The sequence below is a fragment of the Oncorhynchus keta genome, chromosome 21 (genome assembly GCF_023373465.1).
Source record: "Oncorhynchus keta strain PuntledgeMale-10-30-2019 chromosome 21, Oket_V2, whole genome shotgun sequence".
NCBI classification, from domain to species: domain Eukaryota; kingdom Metazoa; phylum Chordata; class Actinopteri; order Salmoniformes; family Salmonidae; genus Oncorhynchus; species Oncorhynchus keta.
The window spans coordinates 13,626,169-13,647,812 of NC_068441.1; the positions used below are offsets into that span (position 1 = coordinate 13,626,169).

The 21,644-nt window shown below is 44.9% G+C and overlaps 1 protein-coding gene across 2 annotated transcripts in view; it reads left to right on the forward strand.

Moving 5' to 3' along the window:
* The window catches only part of LOC118400160 (succinate--CoA ligase [GDP-forming] subunit beta, mitochondrial-like), a 144,106-nt gene that overhangs the window by 61,131 nt on the left and 61,331 nt on the right, over window positions 1-21,644 (forward strand). For both annotated transcript variants that reach the window (XM_035796712.2, XM_035796713.2), the window contains exon 3: window positions 21,481-21,580. In XM_035796712.2, the coding sequence (XP_035652605.1) occupies window positions 21,481-21,580 (100 nt within the window). The remainder of the gene's footprint in view (window positions 1-21,480; window positions 21,581-21,644) is intronic.

Consider the following 21,644-nt stretch of genomic DNA (forward strand, 5'->3'; position numbering starts at 1 on the left):
TTATGCATACTGGATGAACTGGTTACCTTATGCTACCTCCAAAATGTCTGGGAGAGAACCCATAGCCCTAGGCCAGGGCTGCCCAACCCTCTTCCTGGAGATATAATGTCCTGTGGGTTTTCGGTCCAACCCTAATTTAGCATATCTGATTCAGCTAGTTAAGGTCTTGTTGAGCAGCTAATTAGTAGAATCAGGTGTGTTAAATCAGGGTTGGACTGAAAACTCACAGGACGGTAGATCTCCAGGAAGAGGGTTGAGCAGCCCTGCCCTAGGTGATTCTGTTGGTTCATCGATTGTGCAGGGTGGATTACAGTTAGCCTAGAGTTGTAGTGAATTTGTATTTGTAATAGCCTCGTAAAAGGGATTTTTTTTCATAATTGTTTGGATGATACAATCTTTAGCTATACAGGATCTCACCACGATGCATTTCCGTCTTCTCCCCTCGCTTCTTTATTCCTTTCTCGAGTGCCCAGATAGAGGGGCTGTCAACAGATTAGTGAAATATGTTTAGTTGTGAAAACATGTTATTATCAATGTTCCCGAACAGATTTCACTCGATTTCCCAAATTAATCACTGGGTAGCTGCAGGAACCAGGTTTGAGAGCCCATGGTATTCAAAGTTTGTGCGGAATATCACCTATCGCACAGTGAAAGCATGCTCCTTAAACAGTAGTTGATGCTTGGAGTGAAATAAGGGTTCTTCTATTTATTTCTCAGCTGCTCATATGCTCATCTAAAAAACTGAAGTAGCCTACCTAGAATCATTGAAAAACGGACCGGCGGGAAAGCATGGCCTCCATTCACTATTCGAGTGCATCCTGCCCATTGGATAATGGGCCATTCTAATCTAAACTCATTTTACATATTAGTAAAGACAAGATTAAATTGAGAATAGTCTGATGGGTGAAAATATGATCACTTGATGAGGAGGACAGCTGTACAGTCACCAATAGCCTTTAGTTGCATGTTGCATATGTTCAGATTTTTAAGTCATTCTCAGGTTTGTGTCACTCACAACTAAAGTTGCCAAAACTCTAAATCTAGTGTGTCGGACATGTTTCAAATGATCACTTTACTCTCAACATAGCCACTTCATATGCGGAATGGGAAAAATACTTTATTTATTAAATTATATTATTCTTACTATCATATCATATAAAATAGCCTATATTGTCTGCTAAATGAACTAGTGTACAGTTTATGGCATGCCACATAGCCAGATAACATACAGTAAGCCAACTCATATTCTGTTTTTTCTGAAATACATTTTCTTCACATAATGTTTCTGCAGACCTGCCTAAAATAAATAAAGGATTCATTGTGATGGTGTCTAATTGATTTATTATTTTATTTATTTATTCTTTCTAAATGTAGATGTTCCAACGGCGTACATCAGCGGCTTGTATGTGTGGAGGTCTGGAGATGCTGAATGTGTTTGTTAATTAACGGTCAATTACCGGTAGACCGGCAGACTTTTGCATGACAATAACCTGCTGACAAAATGTTAACCGGCACAGCCCTAGTCCTAACCTGGCATACATAGTTAAAATAAATTGCGTTCCCCATCAACTTTAGAAGTAGCCTTATTAATTGATTAACATCAAACGGTATGATATTGTCTTGAGTATCCAATGAGCCGTCAGATTCCGTGCAACCCCTGTCTCTGCTGAGTGAGGGATTTGGAGAAGACTGGAGTCTGAGCATTGTAAAGCTGGCCAACATGGATGGACTCTCCTAGTCTCTGTCCACACCTTCCTCCTTAGCCAGCCAACACTGCCTCACACAAACTTCAAGCACTGTTAAGCCCACTGTTATCTCCCCCTCTAGAAAACAAGCCTGTCGTTTGAGGAGTGCAAGCACTCACAAATACAACGAGAGCTGGAGTGTTGTCTCCAGCAAGATCACTCCTGTCTTGTGTTTATCAGAAGTGTTGGGATCAGGTTCCGGCACAGCTGGACCTAATACATCCTTTTATACTAGCCAAGTGGACAGGACAGCACTATTGTACTATCTGATACCTGATGCTTTCAACTATGGGGCATTTCCACTTGAGACTTACCCCATTGTTTTACCAAAAAGGATCAGACTTTTGTGTTTCCAGCCTCCTCGGAACGGCTCTGTCTCACCGTGCCATGGCCTCGGTGGACCTGCTCTGACTTGGGGAAAAGGCCAGTCCACTGGTACTGTTCAGCCTGCATTGACTTAACAAAGGCGAACTGAGCTAGGGCTGCACAATTAATCGATTGCACATTGTAATCGCAATATTGACATGTGCAGTATCTATATTGCAATAGTCCTCTTTAAAATAACCAATCTCAAATCAAATAAGTTTATTTGTCACGTGCGCCGAATACAATAGGTGTAGGCCTTACAGTGAAACGCTTACGTACAGGCTCTAACCAATAGTGTGAAAAAAAAGGTGTGTGTGTGTGTAGGTAAGTAAAGAAATAAAACAACAGTTAACTTGGAACTACCCATCCCGGATCCGGGAGAATTGTCATCAACTACACTAATTAGCATAAAATATTACTAGAAAATATTCATATTCATGAAATCACAAGTGAAATATAGCGAAACACAGCGTAGCCTTTTGTTAATCGCCCTGTCATCTCAGATTTTGAAATTATGCTTTACAGCCAAGCAAGACAAGCGTTTGTGTAAATTTATCGATAGCCTAGCATAGCATTATGTCCAGCTAGCAGCAGGAAGCTTGGTCACAAATCAGAAAAGCAATCAAATGAACCGTTTACCTTTGATCTTCGGATGTTTTCACTGACGAGACTCCCAGTTAGACAGCAAATGTTCCTTTTGTTCCATAAAGATGTATTTTTATACCCGAAATACCTCCATTTGTTGGTGACGTTATGTTGAGAAATCCACCGGAAATAGCCGTCACGACAACGCCGAAAAATCTTCCAAATTATATCCATAATATCGACAGAAACATGGCAAATTATTTTATATTCAAACCTCAAGGTGTTTTTCAAATATCTATTCGATAATATATCAACCAGGACAATTGGCTTTTCAGCAGGAGCGAGAGGAAAAATGACTACCTCCGTCTTTTACGCAAGAATCACTCTGAGAGCCCTCAGCTGGCCACTTACGCAATGTAGTCGTTTACTCTCATTCTTCAACATAAAGGCGTGAAACTACGTCTAAATGCTGTAGACACCATAGGGAATACGTAGAAAAAGGAATCTGGTTGATATCCCTTTCAATGGCCAATAGGGATGCATAGGAACACAACAGTTTCAAAATAAGAGGCACTTCCTGATTGGATTTTCCTCAGGGTTTCGCCTGCAATATCAGTTCTGTTATACTCACAGACAATATTTTTATGTTATACTCACAGAGAATAAACTACAAACCACAGATTTCCCACTTCTTGGTTGGATTTTTTCTCAGGTTTTTGCCTGACATATGAGTTCTGTTATCCTCACAGACATCATTCAAACAGTTTTAGAAACTTCTGAGTGTTTCCTATCCAAATCTACGAATTATAACTTGGGCACGCTTTTTATCCAAAATTCCCAAGGCTGCCCCCTACCCTAGGGAAGTTAAAGTGACTATGCATATATGATAAACAGAGAGTAGTAGTCTTTTTAAAGTGAACATAGTTATCTTTGTATTCACACTGCTCTTGCCTTTGAATGAAGACTCAAATTTTTGTTGCCAGTTCACTTCACCTATTTTGAGGTCTGAGTCCTCTTTGCATTCACATTCTATGTTTCGAGAAAAAACAAGATCTTTTTCCAACATTCACTCGTTGCACTCGGAATGCACTAGGGAGTTTTTTACAAAGTGCAGGACATGCCATTCCATCAATGTTATTGGACAGCTACTGTAGATGTAGCTAATGGATTGCATTTAGTTAAAATATTAGATATAATTGTAATCAGAAGATACTGCATGTAAATATATGTGAATGTTAATGTAAAAGAAGAATAACTGCAGATTAAATAATGCTGTAATTGAAAATCGTACACCCAATGTACACTACTGCCCCTTTAAGAGCTAGAATATATTTAGTACCTTTTTACACTATTCAAATCCCACAATCAAATAAACAGCTAATAAAGCTCTCTTAGCTGAACTAAAAACTCCACACACATTTTGGAATTTCTGTTCATCCTTGACAATCGCTAATCAATATCCCAAAAACACGTTTTTTTCCCACAAACCTGGGGTGTGATCATTATCCAAACGTTCAACTAAAATGAGTGTTGGACAAATTCAGGTAGGTTCCTCCCTGTTTCGTTCCGTCTGCTTCCGTTAAAGAAAAGTTTTGCAACAGAATCGGCATAATGAATACGCCCCTGCGCATCATCTTCTCTCTTTTGTGGCACCAATGTGAGGTGTTATTGCAGGGAAAACACTGTTGCGGTAGTCTGGTGTGAGGGGTTATGACAGGAAATGTTGCAGTAGTCTGGTGTGAGGGGTTATGACAGGGGAAATGTTGCAGTAGTCTGGTGTGAGGGGTTATGATGGGAAATGTTGTTGCAGTAGTCTTGTGTGAGGGGTTATGATGGGAAATGTTGCTGCAGTAGTCTGGTGTGAGGGATTATGACGGGAAATGTTGCAGTAGTCTGGTGTGAGGGGTTATGACGGGAAATGTTGTTGCAGTAGTCTTGTGTGAGGGGTTATGATGGGAAATGTTGCTGCAGTAGTCTGGTGTGAGGGATTATGACGGGAAATGTTGCAGTAGTCTGGTGTGAGGGGTTATGACGGGAAATGTTGTTGCAGTAGTCTGGTGTGAGGGGTTATGACGGGAAATGTTGCAGTAGTCTGGTGTGAGGGGTTATGACGGGAAATGTTGTTGCAGTAGTCTTGTGTGAGGGGTTATGATGGGAAATGTTGCTGCAGTAGTCTGGTGTGAGGGATTATGACGGGAAATGTTGCAGTTGTCTGGTGTGAGGGGTTATGACGAAATGTTGTTGCAGTTGTCTGGTGTGAGGGGTTATGATGGGAAATGTTGCAGGAGTCTGGTGTGAGGGGTTATGACGGGAAATGTTGTTGCAGTAGTCTGGTGTGAGGGGTTATGACGGGAAATGTTGTTGCAGTTGTCTGGTGTGAGGGGTTATGACGGGAAATGTTGCTGCAGTAGTCTGGTGTGAGGGGTTATGACAGGGGAAATATTGCAGTAGTCTGGTGTGAGGGGTTATAATGGGGAAATGTTGTTGCAGTAGTCTGGTGTGAGGGGTTCTGACAGGGGAAATATTGCAGTAGTCTGGTGTGAGGGGTTATGATGCGGAAATGTTGCTGCAGTTGTCTGGTGTGAGGGGTTATGACAGGGGAAATATTGCAGTAGTCTGGTGTGAGGGGTTATAATGGGGAAATGTTGTTGCAGTAGTCTGGTGTGAGGGGTTCTGACAGGGGAAATATTGCAGTAGTCTGGTGTGAGGGGTTATGATGCGGAAATGTTGTTGCAGTAGTCTGGTGTGAGGGGTTATGATGGGAAATGTTGTTGCAGTAGTCTGGCGTGAGGGGTTATGACAGGGAAAATGTTGTTGAAGTAGTCTGGTGTGAGGGGTTATGACAGGGAAAATGTTGTTGAAGTAGTCTGGTGTGAGGGGTTATGACAGGGGAAATGTTGCAGTAGTCTGGTGTGGGGTTATGACAGGGGGAATGTTGTTGCAGTAGTCTTGTGTGAGGGGCTATGACAGGGAAGATGTTGTTCCAGGAGTCTGGTGTGAGGGTTTATGATGGGAAATGTTGCTGCAGTTGTCTGGTGTGTGGGGTTATGACAGGGAAGATGTTGTTCCAGGAGTCTGGTGTGAGGGTTTATGATGGGAAATGTTGCTGCAGTTGTCTGGTGTGAGGGGTTATGATGGGACATGTTGCAGTAGTCTGGTGTGAGGGGTTATGACGGGAAATGTTGTTGCAGTAGTCTGGTGTGAGGGGTTATGACGGGGGAAATGTTGTTGCAGTTGTCTGGTGTGAGGGGTTATGACGGGAAATGTTGCAGGAGTCTGGTGTGAGGGGTTATGACGGTAAATGTTGCAGGGGTCTTGTGTGAGGGGTTATGATGGGAAATGTTGTTGCAGTAGTCTGGTGTGAGGGGTTATGACAGGGGAAATGTTGTTGCAGTTGTCTGGTGTGAGGGGTTATGACAGGGGAAATGTTGTTGCAGTTGTCTGGTGTGAGGGGTTATGACAGGGGAAATGTTGCTGCAGTTGTCTGGTGTGAGGGGTTATGACAGGGGAAATGTTGTTGCAGTTGTCTGGTGTGAGGGGTTATGACGGGAAATGTTGCTGCAGTAGTCTGGTGTGAGGGGTTATGACAGGGGAAATGTTGTTGCAGTTGTCTGGTGTGAGGGGTTATGACAGGGGAAATGTTGCTGCAGTTGTCTGGTGTGAGGGGTTATGACAGGGGAAATGTTGTTGCAGTTGTCTGGTGTGAGGGGTTATGACGGGAAATGTTGTTGCAGTTGTCTGGTGTGAGGGGTTATGACAGGGGAAATGTTGTTGCAGTAGTCTGGTGTGAGGGGTTATGACGGGAAATGTTGCTGCAGTTGTTTGGTGTGAGGGGTTATGACGGGAAATGTTGTTGCAGTTGTCTGGTGTGAGGGGTTATGACAGGGGAAATGTTGTTGCAGTTGTCTGGTGTGAGGGGTTATGACAGGGGAAATGTTCTTGCAGTTGTCTGGTGTGAGGGGTTATGGCAGGGGAAATTTTGCAGTTGTCTGGTGTGAGGGGTTATGACATGGGAAATGTTCTTGCAGTTGTCTGGTGTGAGGGGTCATGACAGGGGAAATGTTGTTGCAGTTGTCTGGTGTGAGGGGTTATGACAGGGGAAATGTTGTTGCAGTTGTCTGGTGTGAGGGGTTATGACAGGGGAAATGTTGTTGCAGTTGTCTGGTGTGAGGGGTTATGACGGGAAATGTTGTTGCAGTTGTCTGGTGTGAGGGGTTATGACGGGAAATGTTGCTGCAGTAGTCTGGTGTGAGGGGTTATGACAGGGGAAATGTTGCTGCAGTAGTCTGGTGTGAGGGGTTATGACGGGAAATGTTGTTGCAGTTGTCTGGTGTGAGGGGTTATGACGGGAAATGTTGTTGCAGTTGTCTGGTGTGAGGGGTTATGACAGGGGAAATGTTGCTGCAGTAGTCTGGTGTGAGGGGTTATGACGGGAAATGTTGTTGCAGTTGTCTGGTGTGAGGGGTTATGATGGGAAATGTTGCTGCAGTTGTCTGGTGTGAGGGTATATGACACGGGAAATGTTGTTGCAGTTGTCTGGTGTGAGGGGTTATGACGGGAAATGTTGTTGCAGTAGTCTGGTGTGAGGGGTTATGATGGGAAATGTTGTTGCAGTTGTCTGGTGTGAGGGGTTATGATGGGAAATGTTGTTGCAGTTGTCTGGTGTGAGGGGTTATGATGGGAAATGTTGCTGCAGTTGTCTGGTGTGAGGGGATATGACAGGGGAAATGTTGTTGCAGTAGTCTGGTGTGAGGGGTTATGATGGGAAATGTTGTTGCAGTTGTCTGGTGTGAGGGGTTATGATGGGAAATGTTGTTGCAGTTGTCTGGTGTGAGGGGATATGACAGGGGAAATGTTGTTGCAGTAGTCTGGTGTGAGGGGTTATGATGGGAAATGTTGTTGCAGTTGTCTGGTGTGAGGGGATATGATGGGAAATGTTGTTGCAGTTGTCTGGTGTGAGGGGATATGACAGGGGAAATGTTGTTGCAGTAGTCTGGTGTGAGGGGTTATGATGGGAAATGTTGTTGCAGTTGTCTGGTGTGAGGGGTTATGACGGGAAATGTTGTTGCAGTTGTCTGGTGTGAGGGGTTATGATGGGAAATGTTCTTGCAGTTGTCTGGTGTGAGGGGTTATGACATGGGAAATGTTCTTGCAGTTGTCTGGTGTGAGGGGTTATGATGGGAAATGTTGTTGCAGTTGTCTGGTGTGAGGGGTTATGACGGGAAATGTTGCTGCAGTTGTCTGGTGTGAGGGGTTATGACAGGGGAAATGTTGTTGCAGTTGTCTGGTGTGAGGGGTTATGACGGGAAATGTTGTTGCAGTTGTCTGGTGTGAGGGGTTATGACAGGGGAAATGTTGCTGCAGTAGTCTGGTGTGAGGGGTTATGACGGGAAATGTTGTTGCAGTTGTCTGGTGTGAGGGGTTATGATGGGAAATGTTGTTGCAGTTGTCTGGTGTGAGGGGTTATGACGGGAAATGTTGCTGCAGTTGTCTGGTGTGAGGGGTTATGACAGGGGAAATGTTGTTGCAGTTGTCTGGTGTGAGGGGTTATGACGGGAAATGTTGTTGCAGTTGTCTGGTGTGAGGGGTTATGACAGGGGAAATGTTGCTGCAGTAGTCTGGTGTGAGGGGTTATGACGGGAAATGTTGTTGCAGTTGTCTGGTGTGAGGGGTTATGATGGGAAATGTTGCTGCAGTTGTCTGGTGTGAGGGGATATGACATGGGAAATGTTGCTGCAGTAGTCTGGTGTGAGGGGATATGACAGGGGAAATGTTGTTGCAGTAGTCTGGTGTGAGGGGTTATGATGGGAAATGTTGTTGCAGTTGTCTGGTGTGAGGGGTTATGATGGGAAATGTTGTTGCAGTTGTCTGGTGTGAGGGGTTATGACGGGAAATGTTGTTGCAGTTGTCTGGTGTGAGGGGTTATGATGGGAAATGTTGCTGCAGTAGTCTGGTGTGAGGGGTTATGACGGGAAAGGTTGTTGCAGTTGTCTGGTGTGAGGGGTTATGACAGGGGAAATGTTGCTGCAGTTGTCTGGTGTGAGGGGATATGACAGGGGAAATGTTGTTGCAGTAGTCTGGTGTGAGGGGTTATGATGGGAAATGTTCTTGCAGTTGTCTGGTGTGAGGGGTTATGATGGGAAATGTTGTTGCAGTTGTCTGGTGTGAGGGGATATGACAGGGGAAATGTTGTTGCAGTAGTCTGGTGTGAGGGGTTATGATGGGAAATGTTGTTGCAGTTGTCTGGTGTGAGGGGATATGATGGGAAATGTTGTTGCAGTTGTCTGGTGTGAGGGGATATGACAGGGGAAATGTTGTTGCAGTAGTCTGGTGTGAGGGGTTATGATGGGAAATGTTGTTGCAGTTGTCTGGTGTGAGGGGATATGACGGGAAATGTTGTTGCAGTAGTCTGGTGTGAGGGGTTATGACGGGAAAAGTTGTTGCAGTTGTCTGGTGTGAGGGGTTATGTCAGGGGAAATGTTGTTGCAGTTGTCTGTTGTTTGGTGTGGGAATAAGTGAACCTGGGGAGCATTGTGTTTACATTGCCCTATAAAAAGGTAACCGGACCGTGGAATTCAAGTGAACAGAACTTAGACCACCTCTCGAGATGGTCTGTTCGCTTCGGAGGCTCTTTTGAGGGGTCAGAGTTCCTTTGGAGTGTTCACACTGCACAAAACAATTAAACAAACCGCATTGCGTAAAAAAAATTGTCTGAAAGGGATCAAGTTTGTGAACCCCCTAAGATGGCATGCTGTTCTGTTGCAGTCAAACAGTCAACAGATTGTTACAAACAATAATGATGCTGCTTTCCACTTTGCAACAGTTCACCCTATGGTTTTGATCTATATCGCAAGTCAAATCGCAATCACAATACTTGTTCATTTTTTTTTTCTCATATCATGCAGCCCTACAGTAAACGTGGGCTGACACCCTGCATGGTTAACACCTTATCACAAAGCAAATGTTTTAATGCAGAAGTTGTTGATTCTGCTCTTCACAAGTCTTTAGTGTCACACTCCTGATGGAAACACGAACACTTGAGCTGACATTACCATAAACATTGATGACACTGGTGTCTCAGGGGGAAATGCCCCTGTGTGTATGATGGGAATGGTTTGATAAAGGTGCATCTTCTCTTAATGGAAATGGAATCACAGGCATGCTCGATGATGCTAGACATGAGTCTCTCTTAATGGAATGTGTGCAGTATCAGATTGGGGAGTTGCATAATGTAATCACTGGGTTGGTCCAAAACTTCAGATATGTTGTGCTGGTTCTGAGAGGCTTGGGGAGAGGAAGATGTGGAGAAACAGGCAAACAGCATTGGGAAGTGAGAATAGGATTTTGATTGACATACACTTTAGACATGAATGTTGTCAGCTAGCAGAGTACTCTCTAGAGGGCAGATGGAGATGGCAGCAATCGTTTTGGGTCACAAACAGCAAGCACCCAATCCTCTGGCTGGCATAGACTCAATCAGGGCTTCCCTGCCCTAAGACGTGTGTGTATATGACAAAATGGAGTCAGCAAGTGGATTGCATGAGGATTTGTAATGCTATTAGGGCTGGGCCGATGTTAGTATCATGGAAAGGAAACAAAACACGAAACAATATGGTGATCCTGGAATGGTGCCAGCCCTGCTATTATGTGAAATAAGGACTTTTCCATTATACAACATTATATTTACACTCTTAGAGAGAACTGAGGAATTATTCTGCATGGAGAACATTTTATTTTTTGAATGATGTTTTTGCAGAGAAAATATTTATTCTCTCTAAACAAGTGTGTGGATTCCCTCCCTGAGCACCATGGTGTTTGAATGGAGTATTATGCAAATGTTTATCAGGTAGCCAAGTGCATTTCCATAGCTATTAGTGTAACTGTTAATGTCAAATCAAAACAGCCATGCTCTCTGCTGCTCTCTCCTGATTCCAACTACCAAGTACGAACTGAAGTGCCACAGCCAGGAAAACATCAGCGTTCTCGTTTACTAGAGGATCAGACAGGGGGCAGAATGAGTGTGCAGCAAGTTAGTCTGTGGAGCTGCAGGTAGGCCTATCTCCGCAACACTGCCCTTTTCCCAGCATGCCTCTTGGTGACAGACAGAATAGAACAGGAAGACGGATGGAGTGAGGAGTTTTCCTTGTGTCGTTCCCTGCCAAGAGGACATGTTCCTGGGGAGAGGTGACACGGGAGAGGAGGAGGAGGAAGAGGAGCTGGTTTCAGCACAAGTTTTTTAACGCAGACTGGACAAGACCGGACCGGCACTGACGGCCTACACATGCTCGGCCTACTGTATGCCCATATGCAAAGTTTATTGCAGTATGGAGTAGGCAGAGCAATGTATATGATGCTTATTGTATCTTAAAGCCATGTTGTAGACCTCTGCTTTCCCTGTATATGCTTAGTCTGTTCATAGCATCATAGCTGGCAGAAGTCTTGAAACGGGAGAAAAATAAATGCTCACTGAAATTCCCTTTAATAGCTGTAAATAGGCTTTGGAAAGTAAGGCTGTCTTGAAAGAGCAGATTTCTATAAGCAGCTTATGGTATTTCCTCCTCATTATGTTGCTTAACCTGCTTATTGTATGTGGAGATACTGTGGAATTATTTCCGACATATTCCGTATGGTGTATGGATGGCGCTAATAATGTAGTATTATGATTACCAAGAGCTGGCAAGTGTCTTCTCTGACATTTTCAACCTCTCCCTGTCTGTAATACCTGCATGTTTCAAGCGGACCACCATAGTCCCTGTGCCCAAGAACGCCAAGGTAACCTGTCTAAATGACTATCGCCTCGTAGTCCCCTCCTGTACAACCTGTTAACTGTTTATTATCTATCCTGTTTCCTAGTCACTTTATTCCTAGTTATATGTACATATCTACCTCAGCTATCTCGTACCCCTGCCGATCGACTCAGTACTGTTACCCCATGTACAGTGTATATAGCCAAGTTATTGTTATTTATTAGTGTTATTACTTATTATTTCCCTATTTTTCTTTCTCTCTGCATTGATGTGAAGGACATCTAAGTAAGCAGTTCACTGTTAGTCTATACCTGTTGTGACGCATGTGACAAATACAATTTGATTTAATGCTTGAAGCTTATGACACATCAATGTGGTTCTAGAGTTGCAGGGTTAAAGTGATATGAATCACTCCAGAGCAGTGTAAGTCACACCGTTTACTGCAGGAACTCTTCTCACCAAGTCACCGCGAAACCCAAAAGAAGGCTGCGTACGTGCCGCGTTCATCTCCAATATGCTCATCATAAGGACCTCGGTTCTTTCCCTCGTCGCTATTCCTATAGAATGCCACTATTGGTTTGGATGACAGTATGCTAGCCTTTATCGAGACATTGGTCTTGAAAACTTATGACCATACACCTGGGTATTGTCTCCCTCCAGAGTGACTAACATTCTCCACACTGGTCTAAGGATTTGAACTCTGCCTCTCTGTCGTAGTGTGGCACTAAGTCCAGCTCTGGACTCGTTAGTTCTGGCACTGTGTGGACCCAGGTGGACGAGGCTAACGAGGAGTCAGCTGTCATGAGGGCAGTGACAGGAGGAAGTGATACTGTAGCAGTCAGCAGAGGTCTAGGCTGAGGATGAACCCCTGTAGAGCTCCACAGAGACGGCATCATTAGATTCATTCTTAGAGTGGGCTTTACCTGGCTTGGAGAGCAGAGACGCAGCAGGATGGAGGACGCAGCAGCATTGCACAGCTCAAAGAGGTCATATACTCTGTTTTCGGGTGGCTTATCTTTAGCCTCTTAGTAGTCATAAAGAAATGAAGGCTTACAAGTTTGTATGCTGCATGAAACCCTCGTCTTCATTGCAGAGCAGAGTGATAGGCCAAGACGTGTTCTCGATACAACAAGTCATTATGTAGATTCTAAATGGATGAAAGTGACTTGGCGAAGTAGCTTTTCAAATTATCCCAGAATGTTATTACATTTCTTGAATTGAGAGTTTGATTAAGGTTGTATCACAGAAAATATGATACCCGCTCGAAGCAGATTCTATTCATTAAGATTCAGTATTTTTGCAACGGAGGAGTCTTGTTAGTTGCCGTACTTCTGAGAACACAAACGCAAGGTGTCTTTCATAGGGGGTTAGCGAGGGACGGAGAGAGAGGGGATGGGCACAGTATAGGCAGGTCTGCCACCAGGCAGACAGTCAGAATTGTGCACTAGGCCTATCTATCACCAATCAAAAGCTGTGTCGCAATGGAATGCTGTATTTTGCAATTTCCTGGCTTGCAATGTCTCGCAACTTCAGTAAAGCAGGGCCTATCATTGAATAGGCTAGGATATTCTACACGCAACAGATCAAAGACTGAACACACACTCTTGCGTCATTAGCAAATAGAAAGATCACAGAAGCAAGGTGATTACAATTTTTTTTGCGGGGGGGGCAAGTGAACCGAAGATTGATTCTGCACTTCGACCTGGAATATGTCTTTTGGAAGTTTTCATGCAAGTTATCCTGGACCAGAAGTCAGTTTTTGGGCATGTGAGCTGAAAGTGATAGCAAATGCCGCTACTTGGACACTAGTATTGGACATTATGGAACAAAACGATTTATTGTGGAACTAGGACTCCTTGCACTACATTCTGATGAAAGATCATCAAAGGTAAGGAATATTTATGTTGTAATTTTGTATTTCTGTTGACTCCAACATGGCGGAGAAATTGTTCCCAATTTCATTTAATGTTTAAACTTTCACACCCCTAATAGACAATGTTGCAAATGTCATTTTACTTTCTACTAATAGTGTTTGAATCCCATAGGAGACACTGAATCTTTGATTGTCCCTGTGTGTTTTCTGTCTCCCCAGAGTTTTGATTAGTCTTCTACGTGTAGCTGCCACATTACTTGCAATAGACCGAAACACACACTGGGAAGCTGGGAACTGGGCCTGCTCAGTCTGACTTCCCCTATCCTCTCCATGGTGTGGCATGCAGACAGACGTTACCGAGTGCATCTCATTTTGAGGGCGAATACTGGACCCGCTGCAGTTTACCTACCGCTTTAACAGATCCATCGGAATTCACACGGCCATAACACATCTGGACAAGACCTATGTGAGAATGCTATTCATTGACAGTTCAGCATAAAACACTATTGTTCCCTCTAAGCTCGACACCAAGCTCAGAGCCCTGAGTCTGAACGCCGCTCTCTGCAACTGGATCCTGGACTTCCAGTCGAGCAGACAACAGGCTGTGAGGATTGGCAGAAACACCTCCTTTGTACTGACACATAACACAGGGGCCCCACAGGGGTGTATCCTCAGCCCTCTGCTATTCAGCCAGGACTGTGGCTTTGCACGACACCATCTCCATCACGTTTTCGGACAACACCACGGTTGTAGGCCTGATAACCAAGAAAGATGAGTCGGCCTATAGGGAGGAGGCAAGTGAAGTGGCATTGTGGTACCTGGACAACAACCTCTCCCTCAATGTCAGCAAAACAAAAGAGTTGATTGTTGACGTCAGGAAGTAGAGGTGGGAACATGTCCTGATCCACATCACTGGGACTGCAGTAGAGGGAGTCGGCAGTTTTAAGTTCCTCTGCGTTCACATTACCGAGGACTTGACATGGACCAACACGACCACCACTCTTGTCAAAGAGGGAGCAACAGCATATCTAGGCGGCTGAAGAAATGCAGCATGCCACCCCGGGTCCTTTCCAAATACTATTGCTGCCCCATCGATAGCATCCTGACCGGTTGTATCGCGGCCTGGTACGGGAATTTCTACGTCCACAAACGCAAGGCCCTCCAGCATGTGGTGAAGATGGCCCAATACATCACTGGGACCGTGCTCCCACTCATCCAGGACATCTACTCGAAACAGACCCTGAGGAAGGCCCGTAGCATCATCAAGGACCCCAGCCATGAACTGTTCTCTGAGCCTGTTGGTATGTACAAGACATCAGAATGCTGAACACTTGAACTGGACTGACCACCTGCTCTAATTCTCTGCACTTTAGCACATGCACTCACGTACGCTACACAACTGCTGCTACCAGACTCTTATTAGGATTGCTAAATACTGCACAATTTAAACACTTGCGTCACTTTTGTGTCACTGGCATAAACTCAATACCCCATAATGTCAAAGTGGAATTATGTTTTTAGAAATGTTTAGAAATGTATTAAAAATACAAATCTGAAATGTCTTGATCAGTAAGTATTCAACCCCTTTGTTATGACAAGCCTAAATAAATGCAGGAGTAAAAATGTGCTTAACAAATAAGTTTCATGGACTCACTAAGTGAGTCACTAAGCAATAAGTGTTTAACATTATTTTTCTTAATGACTTCATCTAATTTATTTATTTTTTTACATTTTATTTCACCTTTATTTAACCAGGCAGGCAAGTTTAAAACAAGTTCTCATTTATAATTGCGACCTGGCCAAGATAAAGCAAAGCAGTTCACCACATACAACAACACAGAGTTACACATGGAGTAAAACAAACACAGTCAATAATACAGTATAAACAAGTCTATATACGATGTGAGCAAATGAGGTGAGATAAGGGAGGTAAAGGCAAAAAAAAGGCCATGATGCGAAGTAAACACAATATAACAAGTAAAACACTGGAATGGATGATTAGCAGTGGAAGAATGTGCAAAGTAGAGAGAAATAATGGGGTGCAAATTAGCAAAATAAATAAATACAGTAGGGGGAGAGGTAGTTGTTTGGGCTAAATTATAGCTGGGCTAATCTAGTGAGGGAGATAAGCGTTTCCAGTTTCAGAGATTTTTGTAGTTTGTTCCAGTCATTGGCAGCAGAGAACTGGAAGGAGGTGGGTGCTGCTATGGTGACCAGCGAGCTGAGATAAGGGGGGACTTTACCTAGCAGGGTCTTGTAGATGACCTGGAGATAGTGGGTTTGGCGACGAGTATGAAGTGTGGGCCAGCCAACCAGAGCGTACATGTCACAGTGGTGGGTCGTATATGGGCTTTGGTGACAAAACAGATGGCACTGTGATAGACTGCATCCAATTTATTGAGTAGGGTATTGGAGGCTATTTTGTTAATGTAAATCGCCGAAGTTGAGGATCGGTAGGATGGTCAGTTTTACAAGGGTATGTTTGGCAGCATGAATGAAGGATGCTTTGTTGCGAAATAGGAAGCCAATTCTAGATTTAACTTTGGATTGGAGATGTTTGATGTGAGTCTGGAAGGAGAGTTTCCAGTCTTACCAGACACCTAGGTATTTGTAGTTGTCCACATATTTTAAGTCAGAACCGTCCAGAGTAGTGATGTTGGATGGACGGGCGTTTGAAGAGCATGCATTTAGTTTTACTTGTATTTAAGAGAAATTGGAGGCCGCGGAAGGAGAGTTGTATAGCATTGAAGCTCGTCTGGAGGGTTGTTAACAGTGTCCAAAGAGGGGCCAGAAGTATACAGAATGGTGTTTTCTGTGTAGAGGTGGATCAGACACTCACCAGCAGCAAGAGCGACATCATTGATGTATACAGAGAAGAGAGTCAGTCCCTCAGTCGAGCAGTGGATTTCAAAAACAGATTCAACCACAAAGACCAGAGAGCTTTTCCATTGCCTTGCAAAGGACACCTATTGGTAGATGGGTAAAAAAAAAGCAGACAGTGAACATCCCTTTGGGCATGGTGAAGTTATTAATTACACTTTGGATGGTTTATCAATATACCCAGTCACTACAAAGATGCATGCGACCTTCATAACTCCGTGGCGGGAGAGGGAGGAAACCGCTCAGGGATTTCACCATGAGGCCAATGGAGACATTTAAACAGTTAGTTAGTTTAATGGCTGTGAGCAACAACATTGTAGTTACTCCACAACACTAACCTGAATGACGAACTGTATGCTAAAATGTTTATTCTATTCTACTGAGATATTTACTTCGTTTATATATTTTTTTATTGCTGCATTGTCGAGAAGGAACCTGAAAATAAGCATGGGACGGGATACCATGAGTACGACGACTAATAACACTTGAATTCTCTCCAGATTGGTTTGTAGTCTGTCTCTTTGTGGTTATACAGTCCCCCATTGCACATGCTTTTACAGCTTAATGAAATATCAGACTCTGCTGTCCCCTAACCCCTGGGCTACATCCTTCCAGAGAGAGAGATGAGCAGGGCAGAACGTTTGGGATAACGTTGTCGAGGCAGAAGTAACAGCCTCGATGCCCACTGCTGTCCCCTAACCCCTGGGCTACATCCTTCCAGAGAGAGAGATGAGCAGGGCAGAACGTTTGGGATAACGTTGTCGAGGCAGAAGTAACAGCCTCGATGCCCACTGCTGTCCCCTAACCCCTGGGCTACATCCTTCCAGAGAGAGAGATGAGCAGGGCAGAACGTTTGGGATAACGTTGTCGAGGCAGAAGTAACAGCCTCGATGCCCACTGCTGTCCCCTAACCCCTGGGCTACATCCTTCCAGAGAGAGAGAGATGAGCAGGGCAGAACGTTTGGGATAACTTTGTCGAGGCAGAAGTAACAGCCTCGATGCCCACTGCTGTCCCCTAACCCCTGGGCTACATCCTTCCAGAGAGAGAGATGAGCAGGGCAGAACGTTTGGGATAACGTTGTCGAGGCAGAAGTAACAGCCTCGATGCCCACTGCTGTCCCCTAACCCCTGGGCTACATCCTTCCAGAGAGAGAGATGAGCAGGGCAGAACGTTTGGGATAATGTTGTCGAGGCAGAAGTAACAGCCTCGATGCCCACTGCTGTCCCCTAACCCCTGGGCTACATCCTTCCAGAGAGAGAGATGAGCAGGGCAGAACGTTTGGGATAACGTTGTCGAGGCAGAAGTAACAGCCTCGATGCCCACTGCTGTCCCCTAACCCCTGGGCTACATCCTTCCAGAGAGAGAGAGATGAGCAGGGCAGAACGTTTGGGATAATGTTGTCGAGGCAGAAGTAACAGCCTCGATGCCCACTGCTGTCCCCTAACCCCTGGGCTACATCCTTCCAGAGAGAGAGAGATGAGCAGGGCAGAACGTTTGGGATAACGTTGTCGAGGCAGAAGTAACAGCCTCGATGCCCACTGCTGTCCCCTAACCCCTGGGCTACATCCTTCCAGAGAGAGAGAGATGAGCAGGGCAGAACGTTTGGGATAATGTTGTCGAGGCAGAAGTAACAGCCTCGATGCCCACTGCTGTCCCCTAACCCCTGGGCTACATCCTTCCAGAGAGAGAGAGATGAGCAGGGCAGAACGTTTGGGATAACGTTGTCGAGGCAGAAGTAACAGCCTCGATGCCCACTGCTGTCCCCTAACCCCTGGGCTACATCCTTCCAGAGAGAGAGAGATGAGCAGGGCAGAACGTTTGGGATAATGTTGTCGAGGCAGAAGTAACAGCCTCGATGCCCACTGCTGTCATCAGTAAATAAGATGGGAGTTAATTTGCGTTCATTACTGGGAAATGAGTTAACCCGGGAACGGCTGTATAACTCAGATTATAGCTGATGCGATTGGAGATGTACTTCTCTGTCTGTCCCAAAGAAAAACGAAATGGAGGAGAAAATATCCCTTTTCAGATCTGTCATGCCCTTAAATGGTGCCATTGAAATAGATAGCTGGTTATCCAATACTGCCGGCTTGTCCCTTCCTTCACTTTTAAAGTAGGGATTCCCTATTCTCCTCAACTTTTACTGCTTATATGCACAACTTCTGAGAATGTATTAATATTAGTGTCACAGGTAAAATAAATAACTGTTGTAATCATGTCCTGGTTGTGCATGTTTTTGCATATTAAATGTCAGTGCTGTGTCATGGCCAAACTGCACTTACATTGTGTCTGATTTCATCACACTACCTGCAATAAACAAAGTGCTGGCTCTGTTTGGCTCCTTGAGTTCTTTTGTTGTTTTTGTGCTGCCTGCTGTTAGAAAGATATCTCTTTCATCTCCCAAAATGTAACGACCGTACCTCACATCAATACTATCAGCAATTGCTCACAATGTCTTTGTTTTGTATTTGGCTGTAACAGAGAAGACATTTTTCTCTACAAATCTGTTGCCTTCAATGGCTGCCATTGATAAAGAAAAACCATAAATATCCCTCAAGATGTAGGCCTACTTTATGATGAGCAAATACCAGACACATTGAATCCAATGTAGTCTATGTGTGTGAGTCCGTAAGAGACCCGCACCGATCCATAAATGCTATTCGGTACCGGGTGACATCTTCACACAAGGTGTTGTAGACGTGTGACCTTGTTTCCCCTTGTCTAGGGACAGAGTGTGTGTGTTTAACGCAGGAATACCGCTCCTCTGGTACTGCATGCCTATGTCAATACTGTCATTAGTCTACAGTCCTGCCTGTGTTAGGTGATGTTTCATGTCTGGAGCATTACTGGGTAATGTCTCCTCTGCTCTCTCCAAGTGCCATTTTCACTGGGGTCTTTCGAGGGCGTCATTACTTCCCCATGCATTTTAAAGGACAGAGTTTTTTTGCCTTGGTGGTGGTGGCAGCAATGATGACAGTGGAACCTACAACGATGACAGTGTTGGAGAAAAGTGGAAACACATGAACAGGCTGAGTGAAGTGTTTGGCGTTCTTTAGATGCCACTGTTAAGGTTGGGTGTGTGTTTTGTATGTGTATTTGAGGCCAATTTTCCAAGCGATTGATTTGGTGAGATAATGGGCCATTCATTAAAGATTTTATCTCTTCTTCTTCCGATAAGTAAGCTTCATATGCTCCACATGGTGTCCGTTAAGTCTATCTAGCTACTCTCTTTCCTGTGTGATAAATCATAAGTCATTATTTGGGCTTTGGTGTGTTATCAGGGCTCCTTGATGTGATCCTAGTGTGAGATCGACTACTGTCCAGAACCATGCTCTGGAGCACCGTCTCTCAATAACCAATCAACTGTCTGGCTATATAGTCTACACATTTCCCTCCACTCTATTTTCCCTCATTATTTTTTGTAGTACTTTCTGTTCATTTCCTATCCATGTTGCGCCTTAATCCTCCTCATCCCTTACTCCTCTTCTCCTTTGAGAGAGGACCCTGTCGTGGTCCTATTCTCACCTTGCACCAGGCCTCTTGTCAGTGCTAAGAAAGAACACCTTCCTCATTGGCGTCCTTATATTTTTATTTTACAAAAGTAATTTCCTCTGTTCAGTCCCTCCCGGCTGCACACACAGGACACTCCATTTCATGTTGCCTTGAACAAATGTCACATTTTACGAGGTAGCAGTTTTTTTTATTTTTTATTAACATTTATTCAATGATGATGCCTTACAGTCCCTGCATGTGTTCACCTTTTATTCTCTCCTCCTCCTCCTCTTCCCAGGGGAGAGAGCGCTCAATAATGCAATATTGGTTTAATCCCTGCCACCTTGTCAGAGGCTACTTTGTCTGGGTTTTGTTCCTACTGTAGCAGCCTGAGCTTTTAGCCTCGCTTGTAGAGCACGTCTGGAGACACTCCTCTCTGCTTGAGGAGCCTCGCTAGTGAGGGAGCCATGTTCTTGGCCCAAGGTCAACATGCCTTTCAAGGCATGTTCTGGTTGGCCCATGGCAGAACTCCCTGCCAGGATAATGATAGCTCAAGACCATATGTATCCCATCAAGTGCCCTTGTTGCAGCATTTGAGTAGAGAGGGAGGGTGTTCAGCGGGCAGCTGGATAGACAGCTGAACGCTCTACCTGAAGTGCTCTCTCCTGGTGTGGAAAGAGGACTTGGAGGGCAAGTAGGGCATATGGTGTCGTTCGCATCTTTAAAATGGCATGAAATTGGGACATGGCACAAATTATAGTGCAAATTAAGACATCGGGTCAAAAAAAAAATAATCCCAGTTGCATTACATGTTTAGATTCATGTTTGTGTGTGGGCCTATGTCTATGTCACCGTCTGGTGTTCAACCTTCCCAAGTTCTCTCACGTCACCCCGCTCCTCCGCTCTCTCCACTGGCTTCCAGTTGAAGCTCGCATCCGCTACAAGACCATGGTGCTTGCCTACGGAGCTGTGAGGGGAACGGCACCTCAGTACCTCCAGGCTCTGATCAGGCCCTACACCCAAAGAAGGGCACTGCGTTCATCCACCTCTGGCCTGCTCGCCTCCCTACCACTGAGGAAGTACAGTTCCCGCTCAGCCCAGTCAAAACTGTTCGCTGCTCTGGCTCCCCAATGGTGGAACACACTCCCTCACGACGCCAGGACAGCGGAGTCAATCACCACCTTCCGGAGACACCTGAAACCCCACCTCTTTAAGGAATACCTAGGATAGGATAAAGTAATCCTTCTCACCCCCCCCCCTTAAAAGATTTAGATGCACTATTGTAAAGTGGCTGTTCCACTGGATGTCATAAGGTGAATGCACCAATTTGTAAGTCGCTCTGGATAAGAGCGTCTGCTAAATGACTTAAATGTAAATGTAAATGTTTGGAATCATGTCTGTTGATGGGTGCGTGAGAGCCTGGTATGGGTGTGTTCACCTACTGTCTATAATGGGCCTGTTCTTTCGACTGTCCTCTCCTGGGTACCCTCTATCCTGTCTTCTTACTCTGTAATTAGCAGGGCTGGAGGGGAATGTCGTACTTGAGCTGGAGTACCCTTCTTCATGTACCTCCCCTGCTAGCCCTATCTCTCCCTTTGTCCCCTCCTCTCCTCTGGAGGGGCACAGGATCTAATAGAGAACAGGGCGATGGGTGAGATGACATCTGACTCAGAGATGGGGGGGATGTGTACTGGGCATCTGTGGTGATGTATTGATTGGAGAGGTCTAACGCTCCTGGTTCTCTATCCTGCTATCTATCCTGCTGACGGTGCCCTTCTCTCCTCTTTTCAGGTGCCAAGGAGATAGTCCTGAAGGCCCAGATTCTGGCTGGGGGACGAGGGAAGGGCGTGTTCGACAGTGGCCTTAAAGGTGGAGTGCACTTAACTAAAGAGTGAGTACCCCACAGGAGGTTGGTGGCACATTAATTGGGGAGGACAGGCTCGTGGTAATGGCTG